This window comes from Nansenia antarctica (genome assembly GCF_963989245.1).
Source record: "Nansenia antarctica genome assembly, chromosome: 2".
In the NCBI taxonomy this organism is placed as follows: domain Eukaryota; kingdom Metazoa; phylum Chordata; class Actinopteri; order Argentiniformes; family Microstomatidae; genus Nansenia; species Nansenia antarctica.
Window position 1 is genome coordinate 69,675,021 of NC_137675.1, and position 20,363 is coordinate 69,695,383.

At 43.1% G+C, this 20,363-nt stretch overlaps 3 protein-coding genes across 3 annotated transcripts; 1 reads left to right on the forward strand and 2 right to left on the reverse strand.

Moving 5' to 3' along the window:
• Positions 1 to 6,142: 6,142 nt before the first annotated feature.
• LOC308150525 (keratin, type I cytoskeletal 19-like) lies at positions 6,143 to 10,133 on the forward strand (the record flags this gene model as incomplete). The annotated part of the gene is made up of 9 exons (XM_080523344.1): positions 6,143 to 6,377; positions 6,486 to 6,673; positions 7,296 to 7,378; positions 7,550 to 7,706; positions 7,812 to 7,973; positions 8,379 to 8,504; positions 8,864 to 9,084; positions 9,587 to 9,612; positions 9,967 to 10,133. 9 exons carry the CDS (start codon positions 6,143 to 6,145, stop codon positions 10,131 to 10,133), a joined length of 1,365 nt encoding a protein of 454 aa, XP_080379470.1.
• A 2,036-nt stretch (positions 10,134 to 12,169) lies between these two features.
• apnl (actinoporin-like protein) lies at positions 12,170 to 12,880 on the reverse strand (the record flags this gene model as incomplete). The annotated part of the gene is made up of 2 exons (XM_080523345.1): positions 12,170 to 12,626; positions 12,777 to 12,880. 2 exons carry the CDS (start codon positions 12,878 to 12,880, stop codon positions 12,170 to 12,172), a joined length of 561 nt encoding a protein of 186 aa, XP_080379471.1.
• A 2,125-nt stretch (positions 12,881 to 15,005) lies between these two features.
• On the reverse strand, positions 15,006 to 16,103 carry LOC308151630 (uncharacterized protein; the record flags this gene model as incomplete). The annotated part of the gene is made up of 2 exons (XM_080524532.1): positions 15,006 to 15,435; positions 16,000 to 16,103. The coding sequence occupies 2 exons, from the start codon at positions 16,101 to 16,103 to the stop codon at positions 15,006 to 15,008; spliced, it is 534 nt and encodes a 177-aa protein (XP_080380658.1).
• Positions 16,104 to 20,363: the final 4,260 nt, after the last annotated feature.

Below are 20,363 nucleotides of genomic sequence, written 5' to 3' on the forward strand. Positions count from 1 at the left end.
TTGGCAGTCGTTGTGCTAGAAGAAGGAAGATTATTATATTTAAAAAAAAATAATGACAGGAGAAACAGTACGTAGATGTCTCAGGAGACTCAACAGTATACTCCTCGCATCCATCCGTTCTCCTGGGTGACTGTTGTGACGAAGGGGAGAAGGATTTCTCTTCCTCCATTCTCACCAGTTATGGATGATGACCCTGTACGGTTGTCAAAAGTTTTGGATCCACTTGAAAAGCTAACTGAACTAGCGGCTACACGTATGCCGACTGCCCTGGAGCAACCTGTCCCGGCTTGCTCCAACACGACGAGAAAGCGTTGTTGCTCCCTGATGACCCAGGTAGGCTATGCCATGGGAAATGTCGCCGATACATTTCCCCTCCTGCTGTCACCAACTTCAAGTGCACTCCTGCTAGCCTCCAGCCATCTACTCCCCTGCTCAACGAAGCACTGTAGAGCTATCCCTCCTGGTCAACACCTGTGTTTTTTTTCCTGGCTCCATTCCCAGCCCCTCAAAAAGCAAATAAAATCAGATGAATGAATGAATGAATGAATGAATGAATGGTCTTTATTGTCATTAATATAGTACAGGTACCATACAACGAAATTTGTGAGTGGGAGCTCCCCTGGTGCTAGGAAAGAAATTACTAAAAACAAGAAGGGAAAAGAGCTGGTTTACATAAATAAAGGCTATATACACTATCCACTATACTATACTATACAAATAAAACACTGTGCTGTACTCTATGCTATGCTATAAATATCCTAACATTTCCTATCTCTGAACCTTATGTGCACGAGGGTTGTCATATTGCACATAGTATTATTGCACATTCATTTAAAGTGTCGCAGTTTGCAGGTTTGAAATGTTCACAGTTGTGTTTCAGTATTGCACTTGATTACAATCTAGTAGCTGCTATCAAATTGTCTAGATTGTCCAGGGCCTAGAACCTAGGTCTTTGCTGTGTTCAGGGCCTGAATGGCCCTAGGGTAGAAGCTCAGTCTATTTGTCCTTGCGGACATGGTCCTGAACCGCCTGCCCGAGGGCAGCCGAACAAAGTGTTCGTTCCCAGGGTGGGATGGGTCTCTGGAGATCTTGGAGGCCTTCCTGAGGCAGCGTGTTGTACAGCTCTTCCAGAGAGGGGCGCCGATGATCTTCTGGGCCGATCTCACGACTCTCTGTAGCGCTTTCCTCTCTGCGGCTGTGCAGCAGTAGAACCACACGCAGATGCAGTAGGTGAGGATGCTCTCCACTGTGCAGTGGTAGAAGGTCACAAGCAGCTCCTGTTTGAGGTGGTATTTCCTGAGGACTCTCAGGAAGTAGAGCCGCTGTTGTGCCTTCTTGATGATGGCTGCTGTGTTGGTCTTCCAGGACAGGTCATCCTGTATGTGCACCCCCAGGAATCGGAGGGTTGAGACTCTCTCCACACTCCCTCCATCGACGAGCAGGGGCTGGACCTCAGATTTTTTCCTCCTGAAGTCCACGGTGATTTCCTGGGTCTTTGTCCCAGTAGTTTGGTCACTAGCCTGTCTGGAAGGATGGTGTTGAAGGCAGAGCTGAAGTCCACAAAGAGCAGTCTCGCGTAGCTGTTCCCCCTCTCCAGGTGGGATAGAGTGGAGTGGAGAGTCGTCGCGATGGCGTCCTCTGTGGACCTGTGGGCTCTGTTGGCGAACTGGTATGGATCCAGGTTGGGCGGGAGGCGTGTGACTATGTGGGCCCGGACCAGTTTCTCGAAGCACTTCATGATGATTGGTGTGAGTGCCACCGGGCGGTAGTCGTTTAGGCAGCTCACCGTGCTTTTCTTCGGGACTGGGATGATTGTTGAGGTTTTCAGGCAGGGTGGGATGGTGGCCTGGGACAGGGACTGGTTGAAGATGTTGGTGAAAACCCCGGCCAGCTGGTCGGCGCAGTCCCTCAGCACCCGTCCCAGGACGCCATCCGGCCCTGAGGCTTTTCTGGGGTCCACCTCCTTCAGCACGCGTCTCACTTCATGCTCTGTAAGGGTGAGGCTGCTGAGAGCTGGAGAGAGTGGTGTTTGTGTTGTGGTTACCTCCGTACGCCCCTCGTCGAACCGGGCGTAGAAGGAGTTCAGCTCTTCCGCCAGCAGGGGGTCGTCCTCCGCGGCTGTGAGCCTGTTGGCTCTGAAGTTTGTCATGTGCTGAACCCCCTGCCACACCCGCCTGGAGTCGTTGCTCAGGAAGCATTCCTCAATCTTCTCTCTGTGGTCTGCCTTGGCCTCCCGGATGCCACGGTTTAGGTTAGCCCTGTTGGTGCTGTACAGCAGTGCGTCCTTCGCTGAGAAGGCGTTGTCCCTCTCCTTGAGCAGTTTTCGGGCCTTCTCAGTCATCCATGGCTTCGTGTTGGGGTAGACCCGGACACGTTTGTCCACGGTGGCTGAGTTGGTGCAGTTCACTATGTGGTTCAGAACCGACGACGTGAACTGTTCCAGGTCCTCATGCTCATATTCCTGCCATGAGGTGTCATTCAGGCAGATCTGCAGTGGGGCGGACCCTGCTGGCCAGGTTCTGACAGTCTTAGTGGTGATGGGAGCACTTTTCCTCATGGGAGTGTAGGCTGGGATCAGGAGGATGGACACGTGGTCAGACATGCCTAGATGGCCTGCACCCTAACATCAAGGGTACTAAACAACCCAAAACTTCATTCATTATCGCTTTTACTTATATTCACTTATATTCACCCCAGCATGAACCTGCTCTAGAAGTCACTCCAATCCATAATGATGAGCATCTCTCTCCCTGTGTCCTGCTTAACACAGATATAAGACTATTTTTAACGCTGTTGATTGCACAAGTCCGCATAAGAGCCCTACTGTTTGTTCGAATGGTCAGCAATAGACCAGTTTTGGGATTTAATAGGAACAACATAATATCAGTCTCTTTGAAAAGTAAACTGATTCAAAGTGACAGCCCAGAGAAATTGAATATGCCACTTTTTAATATATGTTCACTTTCTATTAAGACATTTCTTATTAAGGACCTTATTATGGAGCGCAAACTGGACTGTATGTTTTTAACCGAAACCTGGCTCAGCAATGACGGACCAGCCGTTCTTATTGAAGCCTCTCCCCCAAACTATACTGTAGTTCCTCCCATTCCTGTAGACAAGGCAAAAGGGGAAGTGGGACTGCAACTATACTCACAGCTGCTTTTGCCGGCAGGGACATTTCTTTGGGTGATTTTTGTTAATTTGAGCATCATGCTATTATACTCAGGTTTCAGCCTCCTGTGTTGGCAATAACTTTATACCGGTCTCCCAAGAAATGTTCCCTTTTAGCTAAATGCTAATCGCTGAATTATTATCAATTATCCACAGTAATTATGATAAAAGCATTATTATCGGTGACTTTAACCTACATGTGCATAAGTCGAATTCCAAAGCCATGGCATTTATAAATATTCTGAATTACAGTATATGGACTCAATGACCCACCCATAGCCACGGCCACACCCTAGATCTGGTGATAACACATGGACTCACTGTTGATGGACTCCATTGTTGATATGGCCATGTCTGACCATTACTGTGTATTCTTTTCGTTGATGTGTACAGCACAGAAAAACGCAGAACGCCTTGTTAAAAAAACGGTGTCTTACCCCTGTGGTCGCTGCAAACTTCATGACCTGTTTAGAAAATATACCAGCAGTTATTCTACTCTCATGTGATGATCTAGTAAATCATCTAAAACAAACTATGGACAACTACTGACACTGTTGACCCAGTCAAACTAAAAAAGGCCAATCCCAAACAGAGAGCCCCCCCTGGAAAAAATACAAAACTAAATAGAAATTTTTGTGTAGCAGAATTAAAATGGAGAAAGTCTAAATTACATTTTCACCATGACATTTTCTGTGAGCATCTTAGTGTGTACAATAAGGCAAACTGATCAATGATAATCAGAACAAACCACAAATTCTCTTCTCTACAATTCACTGCCTGATTAACTGATTAACCCTCTCCTTGGACTCCTTGGTAATCTTTTTTCCCCACATCCAGATGTGAAGAGTTTGCAGCACACTGAAGGGATAAGATAACCACCATCAGCTCTGGTATTGCTCAGCTTAGAATCCCCTACCCCACTATGTGAGAGTAGAGTCTTTTGACCTGGTTGACCCTGAAATGCTTAGGAAGGTAGTATCACAGCTTAACCCCGCCACCTGCCCACTTGATCCTATCCCCACCACCCTTTTTAAAACAAATTTTAACTGTTTATCAGATGAGATCCATGTCATAATTAACTACTCTTTACAGACAGGTGTTTTTCCAACCTCACTTAAGACTGCTATGGTGAAACCCCTCCTGAAGAAAAACAATCTTGACTCATCAGTCCTCAGCAATTTTAGACCAATCTCTCTAATCTCCCTTTTTTAAGTGACATTTTAGAGAAATTAGCTTTTAACCAGGTTTCATTTCTTTTGCCTGGAGCACTACCAGTCATGACCAACAGAGGACAGTGCTGTGTAGGTAATCCACTGTACTTTCTGCTCAGTGATATAAACATGTGTCTTTCTATGTACAGAAGACACCTCATCAATCATGATGGTTCTCCCTCACGTTCCTCCTGTATGTATTTCCCTAGTCACGCATGGCATTTAGGATTGGACCCTGAGTTGGTTTCGCCATGGCGCAAACATGGTCTGTTGCACCCTCTCAACTTTATCTAATCCATTTGGACTATTTCTGAATCGCTCAAGCACATTATAAAGATTACATAATGGGATTCAACAACCTAAATGGTCCATAATTTACTTTTTTTGCATTGTTTTGACCATAAATGGTGGTCCATATTCTGTAGGGCTCTGATATGGGCCAAGTGAAATCAAAGAGATATGTTTGATCATCCTTCAAACGTCCTCTCCAGTGATATACAGTCATTTTCACGTTGACATTATACTGTAGGGTATGTGTAGATCAATTGATAAAAACGATATATTCAATCTATTTTAAAGTCATGTTTTAACACAGCAAACTGTGGGAAAATCCCAGGGGGGGAATACTTACTGAATGTATTGAAGGTAACTTAAGGTAACTCATTAATATGAACACAACAGTTGACGGTAGAGTGTCATGTTCCAATGCAATCAAGGGAGGATAATGAACTGAGTGGACCTGCTATACTATCTACAACACAGCTATAGTATAGTGTATTTGCATTATGAGACGTCTCAACTTGTCCAAATGATAATTCAAGAGATATATTGTAAAAATTTGTCCCGAAGGCCCTGCGGTTCTCTGATCTCAGCTCAGCTGACATACAGTAAATTGACACTTAGCTGTGGGGCTGTTCTCTTCTCTCTAGGGAAATGGATTAAGGCCTACAGAACACTTTGAAGGTAGAACAAGCCCCATCTTTCATTAATCATACACACCCTCTTTATGGATCTTTACACTTATGTAATACCTGTCAGATTTGAGATATCCTTGAACCAATTCATGCATTTAAATATGCATTAAATTCATTAAACAGAATAACCCAATCCCGAAAGATGCCTGGTCAGTGAAAATATTCTATGTCATTCAATTTCAATTTAGGAAATGGTTTTAGAGATCAAACATTAATTAATATTAAGGAGCTACAGTACATTGGAAAGCAGATGCAGTGCAGGATCCCCATAGATGTGTATGAGATGTGTTGGTTGCATGTATGGGGAATTTATTTTCTAGCAATTGAGTTCTAGCAATTGCTCTGTATGCTCATAATCATGAAATTTTGCTGCATATGAATTGATCACGTACTGTATTACATAATGGAATCATCATGCACAAATGTGACCATATGATGCTTGTGTGCACGTCTGGGCATGAATGTGTGTGTGTGTGTGTGTGTGCATGTGCGTGTGTCTGTGTGCATGCGTGTCTAGTGTGTGCATGTGCGTGTGTGTGTGTGCAGCGTGTCTCAGTGTGTGCATGTGTGTGAAAAAATACAACAATGGCCGTAGGCATTGTCAGCACATAGACCCCAGTCAGCACATTCCACATGTCCATTAATAAAGCATGTTACCTCTTCAATTCTACATGCCACACCCAATAAGACTGAGGTATATATATATGGGTCTCAGAGGTGATCACAACTGCACCTCGCTTGTGTTGTACCTCCTACGAGAAACCAGGCTTCTTCCTCTCTGCAACCATGACCACCTTTTCCAGCAGCTTCTCTAGCCGTGGGGGCGTTGGGTTAAGCTCTGGAGCCTCCATGGGCATGGGGGGCGGCTTTGGGTCTTCCCGTTCTGGGGGCATGTCTCTGAGGGCTGGGAGCATGTATGGAGGTGCAGGGGGTAAGGGCATCCGCATATCCTCTGGCATCTCCTCGTCCTCCGCCGGCAGACTCAGCTCCATGGGTGGGGGCTTGGGCTTTGGCTCTGGAGGTGGAGGTGGAGGTGGAGGTGGAGGTGGAGGTAGAGGGGGTGGTGGTGGTGGTGGCTTCGGTTCCTTCTCCTTTTCTGGGGCTGATGGAGCCGCCACTGCCGCCTCAGTCAATGAGAAGCAGACCATGCAGAACCTTAACAACCGCCTGTCGACTTACCTGGAGAAGGTCCGCGTCCTGGAGGAGGCCAATGCCAAGCTTGAGTTACAGATCAAGGAGTGGGGGGTCGGCCGCGCCGTTGTCACCACCTATGACCTGAGCACACACGAGTTGGCCATAGATGACCTCCGCACTCAGGTAAGGTCTTCGCAGTTTCCAACTTTTACCATGCGCAGGCAGGTTATGCAGTGCAATATATTTACAGTACAGTAAATGTAATTTGTCTAGATTAGATTAGATTAGATTCAACTTTATTGTCATTGCAGAGTACCAGACAACGAAATGCAGTTAAGCATCTAACCAGAAGTGATATAAAAACATTGTATAAAAACATGACAACGATAGTGATAGGTACAGTATGGCAAGTATGGTAGTTTAGAGGTATATTCAGTTATGAGCTATGTACAGTTAAGGTAGCTTATGTACAGTATGTAATGTACAGATGTATAAAAGAGGCTATATCAAAGGGGTATGTGCAATGAGCAAAAATATGGTATGTGCAAAGGTAGTATTGCAGTAGTGCAAAGGGTAAAGAGTGATCATATTGACCAGTCGTGTGCAAACCAGCAGTAGTGCAAAGGCTAAATGGGGGGGGGCGGGGCAGGGGGGTTTGGGTACTTGACTGAGTATTGACACATGACTTGTTGTGACATGTGCATAGAAACACTGGCTTCATGTCAAACATATTACGGTATTGATGAAAGACTAATGAGTGGCTCCAGTGATGAATGCTATCTAAATTGACACCTCTGTGTGAAAGATCCTGGCAGCCAGCACCGTAGTGGCAGAGTTGGCTCTGCAGGTGGATAACACCAAAATGGCTGCAGATGACTTCAGAATCAAGTGAGTTTAACACACACACAGCTATGTCACTCCATAGAATTAACTGTGTTTGTATTAGTTATCAGTAGGCCTTCCTGTCTTTTGTCTATTTGACAAACTGGAGTCAAGTCCAAACTTTTACCACAAAATATTTTCATACAGGCATGTCAATTCTCTCCCTATTCCCTCTAGGTATGAGAGTGAGTTAGGCATGCGTCAGTCTGTGGAGTTTGACCTTGGTGGGCTGAAGAGGATGCTGGGGGAGATGACCCTGGAGAAGACTGACCTGGAGATGCAGCTGGAAGGTCTGAAGGAGGAGCTGGTATACCTGAAGAAAAACCACGAGGAGGTGGGTGGAATGTTGTAGGACACAGTGTGCATGATTGTTGTTGAGGTCAAACGGAGTGCTGATACTGCTGCTGCTGCTGCTGTTGTTACTGTTGTTCTGTCCCAGGAGACATTGTCGTTCCGTGCCCAGCTGAGTGGTCAGGTGCAGGTGGAGGTGGACGCAGCCCCAGGTGTCGACCTGAACACTGCCATCGCTGAGATCAGAGAGCAGTACGAGTGCGTGGTGGCACGGAACCACAGAGAGGCCGAAGCCTGGTTCAAGAGCAAGGTACACCATCTAGGTGTAATTGCAGTATACAGAGTAGATTGTCCGACAAAGACACAGTCACTTAGATTTAGATTTAGTATAAAAATGTATAAGACCACTATACTTTCTTTTATTTATTTTTAATTAATTTGTTATTATTACTACTCAATCTTTTCAGTTTGTAAAGCGTCTTTGAGTGTCTAGAAAAGCGCTATATAAGTCTACTGTATTATTATATTTATTATTATTATTATTATTATTATAACATAATTTACTTACTCAATAGTCATAATAAAGTGTTGTCTTTATCAGATTGATCACTGTATCTCAACTGACTCAAGCCTCCATATCAGACACCTGAGTGTGACAGACTAACAAGTCCATCCATCACGTTTGTGATTGTTGTGTTTGTGTTGGACCTCTCAGGCAGAGGTAGTGCAGCAGACGGTGCAGACTAAAACTGAGGTCATGCAGACTACTAGTGTGGAGCTGAAAACCAGCCAGACCACCATCAGAGATCTGGAACTGGAGCTGCAGTCTCTCTACACAATGGTACGGTACACTAAACCATAGTGCCCCATGGTTACACAACACTCTAATTTAGGAAGCTAAGCTTTACTTCAGTACAATACCATCATGTTACTAAGAACATAGGAAGAGTTTCAAAGGATTTCTAGATATGCCCTATATAATCTTCCCCATCTTGAGGCCTCAATTCAGTGGATATGTATTATGACAAGTGACATAAAAGACACAATTCCAAGTGATACCTCAACCCTTTTTCACTTGAAGGAATGAGCAGTCTATGAAAAAAAAAAAAAGGCTCCAAGACTAGAAAAAAAGGAAATTAAGATCAGAGTACAGTTCAGCTCTGACATTGTGCCTCTGTGGCTGTGGCCATGCCCTTGTAGAAGGCATCTCTGGAGGCGAACGCGGCGGAAGTAGAGGGCCGCTATGGGGGTATGCTGATGAGCCTGCAAGGGTCTGTCACGAGCCTGGAGAGCCAGCTGACCCAGATCAGAGCCGACACGGAGCGCAGCGCCCAGGAGTACAAGGCCCTGCTGGACATCAAGACCCGGCTCGAGATGGAGATTGCAGAGTACCGCAGGCTGCTGGAGGGCGGAGACTCCGTGTAAGTGGCCTTTCAACTCTGACCCCTCGCCCTCAGTAAAACAATGTTTTCTCTCAGATGATATGTCTTTTGGACATGCAGGGATTTTGGGTGATTTTTTGGTGGCATTCATGAAATGTACATAGCAGCATTATAATTTGCTGTGCAGGCCAAAGATAGAATGTTAGATATTATACACAACTTGAAAGAATTAAAACTGTTGCCCATAGCAAAAACTGTTCATCATGGTGGTATATTATGATCACTCTTAGACAAAGTACCTGACATAAGTTTTGAGAGGTATGCTGCCTTAGCACAGATGTATTGTATAGTCCCCTAAAACAGTTACATTATAGAAGTGTAATGAACTTAAGCAGCCTCTAGGTGTCAGCCTTAGAAAGCATATTGATGGGACAGCCCAGCAGTGGCAATGAATTATGAGAGCAGCAAGTGTTATAGCAGAGAATTGGGTTGTCATATATATAGTATTGTTCATTTATGATTGTGCCTTTTTCTTTTATAGCGCTGCTGTTGTCGTTGAGAGCTCAGGTCAGTGACACACAAACCACATTTCCCCCATCCTTTCATCCCTATTGGGCACACCCACAATACAGTACATCAACATGCTTTTATTGGATGAATATCAGAACAATTATCTAAAGTACATTGCCACCATTGATGTGAACATCATCTGATGTGTGCAAATAGAGCTGAAGTGCAAATAGAGTATAGAGTACAATACCCTTGAGGTTCTAGTTTCTGCCTGCTCAGTTCTCCACCCCCTTGAGATGGCCACGGGGAGTTGCCTGGGACCACCACCAGCTCAACTGTCTGGCATCTGAAGTCTTTCATATTACTGTCATATTAAAGTCTCGCTCTGTCTCTTTATCTATTCTGTTTCAGACGTCCAGCTCCAGTCTTCCAGCCTCTCAGGTGTCACTAAGGTGGTCACCATGATGCAGGAGATGGTGGATGGAGAGGTGGTGAGTTCCATGTCGGCAGAAACTGCTTCCGGCATCACCACCATCACCACCACCACAGAAGAAGTGGTTCAGGAGGTCATAGCTTAAGAGACCACTTTTACACATGGAGAATATTCTGTAGAGATGGATTGATTCTTTCAAATAAAATAATCTCCTGTGAATGCTTTGTCAATCTGAATGATCATTGATAAGGTCCAAGTCCTCACTCTGTGATCAATCACAAAATCCTTAGCAACAAAGACACATATTTATTGTGCTCTGACAGTTCACACAGACACGTGCACGTGCACACACACACACACACACACGCACACACACACACACACACACACACACACACACACACACACACACACACACACACACACACACAATCCAAACCCAAATCTACAATACAATACATGAAAGCAAGCTTAATTATGCAGGTGTATGAGTGAATACACAAGAGGGATTGAAAGAGAGAAAACGTGTGACAGGAGTGAGGGAGTTTATCCTCTTTCAATGCTGCAACGAACAAAAATCCCTTCCTAGTGAGCAGTGTCCCCATCTGTTTATAGGCTGCATATCGCTGTTTCAATACACCACTCAACAATGCTCCCTGAGATTGAGCCTAAATAGAGCTAGTTTATGCCTCTATATTATGTATGACTTTATGCAAATGCAGCAGCAGCAGCAAGAAACCTTTGATCAAGACCCCTTTGTGGCAGTAACCAGTTAATGCTGCAAAAGCATAATGAATCCAGCAGGGGGGGGGGGGGGGGACAGAGTTAAAATTGTAAATGGAATTGCTGTTAGAAGAAACACAATACTTTTTCGCTTGGAGGTGAATTAGGAGCTTATACTGCTTTCTCTCCAAGGCAACCCTTATTTTCTGAAGGTAAATGATTGCATGCCAGCAATCGTTGCGGTAGCATTAACATAAGACGTGAGTATGAGTCAGTTCCATTGTTGGCTGGCGCAGGATTGTTGATGGTTTGATACCATGTCAAGACCTACATTTGTGCCAAGTAGTGCCAAGGAATTAGAGAAGTGTAAGTGAGTGTAATGGCTTCTCCATTGTGGTTTGTGGTTTGAATGACAGATTGGGGGATAAGGACTGTCTTTAATCCTCACTATTATTACTTGAGGCCCTCTGTATGATGACATACAGCAGAAAGCAAGATCACAGTTTCTCTACAGAGGGTTACAATGGAGGTTGAATGTAGTTAGATATAGTATCTGTGGTTTACTCATTGGACCATGAGGACGACTGTGTATTTTGTGTTATTACATTTAGAAAAACATACTGGTGCTGTTTGAATACATGAGAAAGCACTATGGCAGTTGCTGAACCAGAGCTGTCTGTTGCATCATTGTACCCATGTCAGATGATTTGGGAAAGATTCCACATTCCCGTTTGGCTCTGGGACAAGGAGTCATGGTGGGAAAGGGTGTGTCCTGAGTTTGTCTGACCTGTTCTTGCGCAGTTATACTGGGACTTGTATCTTTGATCCCCTTTATTCAAATCCTATAGGGATGCCTCAAGATCCATTCCTGGAAATGCATACAGCACTGAATATGCTAAATATTGTATATATGTGCAACGGTATACAGTATATCGTTATTTGTTATTCATCAAACGCCTCCATTATTTTTCTTCGAGGACAGTCTCATGGTGCAATTTCAGGTTCAATCAATAGAGACTCAGACACGAATAGCTTTCTGCAAAAAAAAGCACATTTATTTGACATACTGCTACAGTATAAGTATATGCAGACAGCGCCTCAGTATGTATTGTTAAGATATACACCATTGTCCTCAATGAGTCATTCTTTGATTTACATTTCTAAAGATGTCAGTTTAAAGAGGATGCTATCGAGGAGAACAGTGACTGGTACAGAAAAGACAGAAAATTGCTGCATGGATTTATAAACCGACTAAACTCTGATCTGAAGCAGATTTACTGAAAGGTAATGCTTAGAGACTCAGACACACGTCATCAACAAAACATGGGTTAAATCAAGCATGCAGACTGTAATATACACAGTCTAGGCAAGGAAGGTAATATCTGGTGGTGGACGGACTGATTTTGGCCCACAGAGGTACTGTACAGCAGAGAGGTAGCAGCATGGAGGTATTCATACTTAATAAGGCATAGCTTGCTGGCCCATAGGAGTGAAGAGCTTGTCCCACACCTCTACCTTCATAATGGCCCTCCCCATAGGGGACATGGTGGCCTTGATGTCCAGGTTGTTCCCTACATAGTTGATCCCTGAGCCATTGGCCTCCTCCCTGACATAACCTTGCTGGTTCTTCTCATAGTACATTTCTTTATACAGTGACTCATCACAGTTACGACCCTTGTCAAAGATGCCCACTGCGAACCAGTTCTTGTAAATGTTGTAGTCCCAGGGCACAGCGAACATGAGGGCAACGGTCTCAATGTGGTCGTTCCTTGTCCTCTCAAAGACGTCATAGGTCAGCACGCCAACACTGCCAGTTGCCTTGGCACTGGATTTGCTGAAAGTGCAGACCTCGGTCTTCAGGGGGCGTATTGTGGGTTGAGGAGGGTTGAAGGTATCCCCACCCTCCAAGAATACCCTATTGACACACACACACACACACACACACACACACACACACACACACACACACAGATTCTTACATTACTTAAAGAACGTTGGGTATGCAACATCTTGTTTCATCTTGTACAGTACATTAGAAGTTCATTGGTGAGTAGACGATGCTTACTTTGGGTTTATTAGACAGTAGTTGCTGGTGAGGTTTGAGATCTCAATGGTGACATTCCTCTTGCTGCTCACATTGGCTGCTACGGCCTCAGCTGTCTCTGCCATCTTAGAATGGTTGTAGTATTTACCTGTTGTAATCTACAACAGAGATACTGTCATTGTTAGTCCTTTGAGTCAAACTGCTATGAGCTATTATTTTCCATAACACTTCCCATCTTATTCCAAATATGCTAAGAAAAACAAGGTAGTTCTCAGATGAGCTTTTGCTCTTTGTTGTCACATTCTTTAAGTCGAGGCACTCTGGCTTTCCTTTTGTTTTCTCAAGCTTCCGCATCCTTTCTCCTGCCAGCCTGTTTGCCTTTTAACGCTTAAAACAATACCAAATACATGCACACACGCACACACGCACACACACGCACACACACACACACACACACACACACACACACACACACACACACACACACAAAGCACACACACAAAGCACACACACAAAGCACACACACAAAGCACACACACAAAGCACACACATAGGTTCCATTCACAGCCAGTGTAAAGTGAGAAAAAATTCGGAGTGAGAGAAATATTTCAAGGCAGTTTTTGACAAGCCTCCTTGGCTCATTAGTGAGTGTGTCTCTTCAATTAAAACACTAAGTACCATGCAATAATGAGTTCAGAGTAGGAAAACATGGAGAGAATCATCCACACTTTCATTTGCAGAGAAGTAGATTCAAAACAAACGGATGTCTCATATGTAAACTCTACAATAAATCTACAATATCAATTGTCAGTAAGGTGTTGTTGTGGGGGAATTGTGGAATGTAAAATGTATAGATTTCTGTTGAGGATAATCACAGAAAAAGCAACACACTTCAGCAAAGTTCCCTCACCAACAAACATAATCTATTAATCTTGAATTATCTTATGTGATATTTCAGTAGTATTGATTGGCAAGAACAGGAGCAGGTGATCTTACCTGTAGAGGATCTCTGAAGTGTGTATTCTCAATAATAGGGTGTAGTATTGTAAAAACTCACCTGGAAGGTGTTTCTCTTAAAACAAGGGAGTATTTCCACTACCCTGGGCTCCTGATGTGTTCACCACACCCATCAATTCAGATCTGTGTCATATCTAACGCCCATGCCTGATGACAAACACCGTTTTGTCTTCTCCTGTGGGAAATAGCTCCCACACCCTGATCTGTGGGTTGGAGATGGCACAGCAGAACAATAGAGAGCTCCTGGTGGTATATCCATACAGACTCATTAGGTAAGGAGGGAGTAGTCACTTTGCAGTATACTCATTCTTTCGTGATAGATTGTTTGTGCCTGGATGGTTGAGTAATTTATAGGAGTTGGGTATTTTTCGTTCCAGTGGCGTTGTGCAACAGGGACTCTACATAAGCTGAACAAGTAAATACAGGCATCCCTGGAGACAAAAAAAAATAAAAAATAAAAATACATGTAACAAGGGTAGGCGCAATAAGCCATGGCTTCAGCCTACACCTTTTTGGTCCTGGTGTTATGCATTGTGACTGTGTACATTTTTAATATCTGTATTATGAATTGTATAAGGGACCAAAATAAACATTCTCAATCAATCAATCAAACATTTTAATTCCTTCGAGAGTGCAGTTCCATTGGACCTTGCCAAAAGACTAGAGACCAAGAACCAAGATAATTATAACTTGATGACAGTCACAAGAAAGAGAGAGCAAACAGTCACAATGGGATTATTATCTACAGAAGCGTGTATAAAACATTCTCACTGATCTACAGTCTATTTACTATTCAATATAATCGACTGATCTGGGAAACTGAATAAAATGTATGATAATTTATTCTTATTGGTCATCATCAACGATAAGTGGAACTGACTCTGTAGTATATAGGGTTTATGTGTGTGTTCTTGTGTGTTATTGTGCCATAAAGTGAACAATAAAGAGTGTCACAATCTTACACATGAGCCCAAGTATGTTTGTGAATGTTTTATTAAAACAGAGTACAAAATCAGTTGATTTGGCATGTACAGTACAGGTGCAGCAAAATACATTGAAAGAAGATTGTGAACAATGTTACAGGACTATCTATAATGTGATATAGATTAATCAATTAGGTAACATGCAGTAAAGTACCATTGTTAGCAAATCATTCATTAATATATTTAGAAATTAAATCTTCATCTGCACTGGATGGATGTAATTTAAGGTGGAGACCAGATTTATTTAACCCTAATGTCCCATTTTATCATAGAGTTCCACCTTAATGATGGACTTCCCAATATTGGACATGGTGGCCCTCAGGTCGACGTGCGCAGCCTTGTATTCCACCCCTGACCCGCTGCCCTCTGAGCGGGCAAACTTGCTGAAGTCCTTGTCTTTGTACATGTGCTTGTACAGTTGCTTGTCACAGGCCTGTGACTGATCGAACACCCCGACCCCCAGCCAGTTCTTGTAGAAGTGGTAGTCAAAGGGCACAGAGAACATGATGGCCATGCGTTCTGAGCACACGTGGCTCTGCATGTGGAAGAGGTCGTAGGTCAGCACCCCGACGGCACCTGTAGCCGTGTCATCATCCTTGGTGAAGGAGCACACCTCGGTCTTGGTGGTGCGGACGGTGGGCTGGGGAGGGTGGAAGCTGTAGCCACTAGACATGTACACCCTGGGGTGGGAGAGATGGGGGGTGTCATTATACTGGAACAAATGTAAACCTGTACTGTCAATGTTTTTGTTTGCTTGACCTATGAAGTGCTCTGGGTATGTGATAGAAGCGCTATACAAATACAATTCATTATTATCACTACAGATTTGTTGCCATCATTTATTAAACTTAAAACCATAATAAATCATACTAGTATAACTTAAGTACACAAACTGTCTCTACTTTTTAAATGTGTTTTCGTACCGAGGCACTCTGCATTGATGGATGTAGTGTGACTGTGTGAGGACTTCTATGGACTTGTAAGCAACAGTGAGTGAACCTGCATGCAATGAGCAATGAGGCAGTGTCTGTCACTACATGATAGATCGGTGGATATGCGCAGTAAAACCATGTCACACAGAAACCACCCATCCAAGAAAAGGTCTGCCGCGCAACCCAGAGAGAATAGAAACAACGGACAAAATAGTAATCTGAGGATGCTCAACTTATGTTACTTAACTAATGTTAAGTAATTCTATATTGTTATTGCTTAATAGAATAAGATAGTGTTGTGTTCCAACGTACTTGGGGTTGATGAGACAGTAGGAAGCGCTGACATTGGTGATCTCAATGGTGCAGTTCCTGTTGGTGGAGAGGGTGGCTGATACAACCTCGGCTGTCTCTGGCATCTTGGAAGCTGCTGAAAGAGTATGATTGCAGTACCTGCCAAGGGACAGGCACCAATGATAGGAGATACATTAAATACAACCGTAATATGCAGGATTAGAGATTAGAGTCAGATGCTTGCGGACATGCATTTGCACATGCATTGTGCAGGTGTATTTACAGACTGTTGATAGTAGCTTGCAAACACACCAAGGATAGTACACTGTCAACCAACCACAACACACATAAGAATCATTCTGATCTCCATATACTTTAAACACTAATTGTTCCTAACGGAGACATAACAATTGAGTTGTAATAATGAAAAAGTAAATATGAAGATGTTCACCTGCTGTGTTCTGATCACTCCAGTTCCGTTAGGCAGTGTAGAGTCCTGTTCTCTCAGATTCTGACAGTGGAGAGGTGGGGTGAAGACACTCCTTCGCTGATTACACCCTTGCTTGTTTCAGCACAGACAGGTGTGTCCACACCCTGCTATATTTCCACTTTGCCCAGAACAGTTGCTCCACTGTAAAATAATAAATACAAATAAATAAATAAATAAGAAATAAATAAAGAAGTTAAAAAGTTATTCTTCCTTCTTCTAGCATTGTGACTGCGTAGCATAGATTTTTCTTTTTCTTATGATGGCTGATGGATAGACGATTCACTTACTTAGACATGTATTTGTTGTAAGTTACTTTGGATAAAGGCGTCAGCTAAATGCTGTAAATGTAAATTTAAAGAACAGGTTTATTCTCCCACTCACAGTAAATAGGGGTATAATAATGCCATTTAGCTGACGCTTTTATCCAAAGCGACTTACATTTAAGTGGGTGCATACATTCTTCAGTCCCAGCTATGGTCCAAGCGGGAATCAAACCCCCACCCAAAGTCTTGTTAGCACCATGCTCTACCAAATGAGCCACAGAGGACCATGTATGTTTGAAAGAGGGCAGTGAGGCAACATGAAGTGCATGTCTATTCAATAGCTGATAGTCTGCTGGAGTCTGATCATGGTGTGACTAAGTACAAGTCAACATAACTCCAGACAAGCCTCCATACTGTATCAGTGTTGTTCGCACCACTGAGACCTCTGTTACTAAAAATGCTACACTCACAAAGCCCACTCTGTACTCGTAGACTAAGACTGGGCTGTACTAGGACATGATTGAACATTTCATGCCATTACACAACGAGGAAGGGAGGAACAAAGAAATTAGTATTGCAAGTCTGCAGGCTTGGGGAAGTGGTGGTTTCTTCACCTGTACATGTGCCAACCTGTGAGAGATTCCCAAAAGACACGTACAATACAGTACCACCCTACCAAAGCCATGCATTACGACACATTGTCTGACACATTTGTGGCTCAGACGGCATAATCACCCCCAATTACAGAGATAAACTGAACATGGAAAACAGAGAAAAAACACTCAATCATTATTGTGCAATAAAAGAAAAAGACATCTGAACGTTCCTCAGAGGCTGGGTTGAATAACGTGCTGTATACTGTACTGTGTTTGTTGTGGTAACTCATATGAAAGGTGTTCTGTACATATTTGGAGAAATGCAAGTCCAATTTTATCAATTAATTAATTAATTTTATCACTGACTAAATGCTGCCAGGTCATTGACAATACAAAGAAAAAAACGCACCAGACTAAATAGTTTCACCAAATGGTGCTAAACATGCACACACGATTCAAAATGCATACATAATGGCTGAATGGGTTAAATTGATACATAATATGCTTCTTGTCAACGGCATTTGCCTTAGAGTGATAATTATGACGTAAAATCACACACAGCAGCCTTTACTATCATTTTGTAGGTGTCTGTCTACACTACAGTGTACACCCATGGCATAACAGTGACCAATATCATGAAGCAATTATGTGTTTAAAGATGTCAATATTGAATAGTTAGTTGTAGTCACAGTGGTTGTTATACTACAGTGTTTGACTAATTAATAGAGACTTGTATATGAAATAAAATATGACAAATACAATGAAAGGGCATATTAGTGTTATTCCTTAAATAGAAATATTTCTTGTTTAACAAGTCTATATCAATCTTTGATACAGTTTACATTCACATGTTCTGCTCAACTGATGGCAAGTTGTTCTAGAATGTTCTACATAGAGAGATGGAGAGAGAGAGAGAGAGAGAGAGAGAGAAAGAGAGAGAGAGAGAGAGAGAGAGAGAGAGAGAGAGAGAGAGAGAGAGAGAGAGAGAGAGAGAGAGAGAGAGAGCGCAAGGTGACAGCAGCCATGGAAGGGATAGGCTCTACTACTGACTCACTATCCACTGGCTTGCTGATCTGCCAAGCCTGTGACCTTGCTGCTCCGACCATCCCTGATACACCCGCTCCAAGACAGATTCTACATAGTAGTCATAGCTATCTCTCTGGGCTGTCAGAGCTCACTGTAACCAACCAAGTTTGACCTTTTTGTATGAATACTGCTGCTATAACAGTCTGGAAAACTGAAATGGTCACAGGAATGCGGGTTTCTGACTGAATACTTTCAGTCAGATATTACTGATGGCTTAGAGATAACCTGTCTGCCAACTCTCCATCAGTCTTATATCTAAGTCATATCTACCTGTACACTATTCATACATTTTTAAGTCATATTCATTGTCTCCAGCACTATAGAAAAAAAAGCTAATTACCAACTTGTAATTTCAGTGATTTTCAAGAACTACAGCCACAAATGAACCCCCCCTGGCTGGAAAGTCCTTGTCTTTGTGCATGTGCTTGTATAGTTGCTTGTCAGTTTCTGAAAATCACTGAATTTTAAAAAAAACAATGACGTCATAGGGGGTAATTTCTGTAAGACTTTTTCTCCTAACTTTTTGACTACAGAACATAGAAAATCACAGTTTTCAAATATGTAGACACTGATAGGGTGCTAGAGATAATACATATGAGGTAAGAAAATCTGTGAAGTTTCCATTTAACCTTTCAATGGGTAGTCTTCATAGCCGAACTGTTTGCCTAAGCCTACATATAGAATACAATGGGGTGCCAAAGAAACACTAAAGTTCAATCAATATGGATCGTAATCTGGTGATTGGATGCAAATTCAGCTTTAACATAGCATATCACGGCTGTGTAGAGGTCTTACAAATGCTTAGGACCTGTGAAAGACAGATTTTGATTAATCCTTTAAGTCATCGGAATGGTCTTCGAAGGTAAAGGTTCTCAAACGTGGGGTAATGAGTGGGGGGATGCAGAGGGTGATTATGCACACTTCACAGTTTGATTAATTTTATCCTGAGGCGTATCTCTGGTGATGGCACTATAGTGGGGAGAGTAGTGTGCTGATTGATTGCCGCAGGGGGTCGAAGTTCTGCACGTTCACTTTTTGATGAATAGGCTGTCAGGGGCCAGGAACAACCAAATATGGCCCCGTAAATGAATGTTTAAGTGATTACGCTATAAGTGTAAATATTAAACGTCCATAAGGAGGATTACACTTGGTGCCACTTGCGAAAATGCGAGAGACAGAGGACAGCTGAGTAAAATAGAGCAGAGCAGGTGCATGTTTAGCTGTGCATTTAATTCACGCTCAACAAATATTTTAGAATTATCAGCGGGAGAAAACGTGCTTGACATTAATCTCATTTAGTCTGTGTGTGTGTATATGAGTATGTGTGTATGTGTGTATGTGTGTATGTGTGTGTATGTGTGTGTGTGTGTGTGTGTGTGTGTGTGTGTGTGTGTGTGTGTGAGTGTGTGTGTGTAAGCCAATGTGTGTTTTCAAGAAGACGAGGACTGAAGAGAGAGGGGCTTTAACTTGACAGCGCATGCCAGTGCATCCCTCTTTTCAAATTACCAGGCGATAAAAAGCGCACACGTTGGTGCACGGGGTGAGGGTGTGAATGCATGCCTGGTTTAAAGATGATTTGTGCTCAGCACGGATTAATTCCCCCTCCAAATAGAAATCAATAGCACGGTGTGCCATGTGAATACATTTGTGTCACTGTCGAGGGGACAAGAAGAGGAAACCCTGGTCAGAAACTAGTTTGACAACACACATCAAAGCAACTAAAACACACTCAAACACTCAAATGGGCCTATTCAGGTGAATCGGAGCCAGTAATGAGCCAGAATGACATGTCTTGCTCAATATGAAACTGGATATCATGGGCTCAGTGGTCCATACTCTCCTCAAGCTGCAACTGCTGTACCCATCCAGTAACAAGTCACAACAGCTGTTTACCCAAAACTCTCCTCTTAATGATATTTCAATTCTGTAAGAACTCTAGATACAATAAAT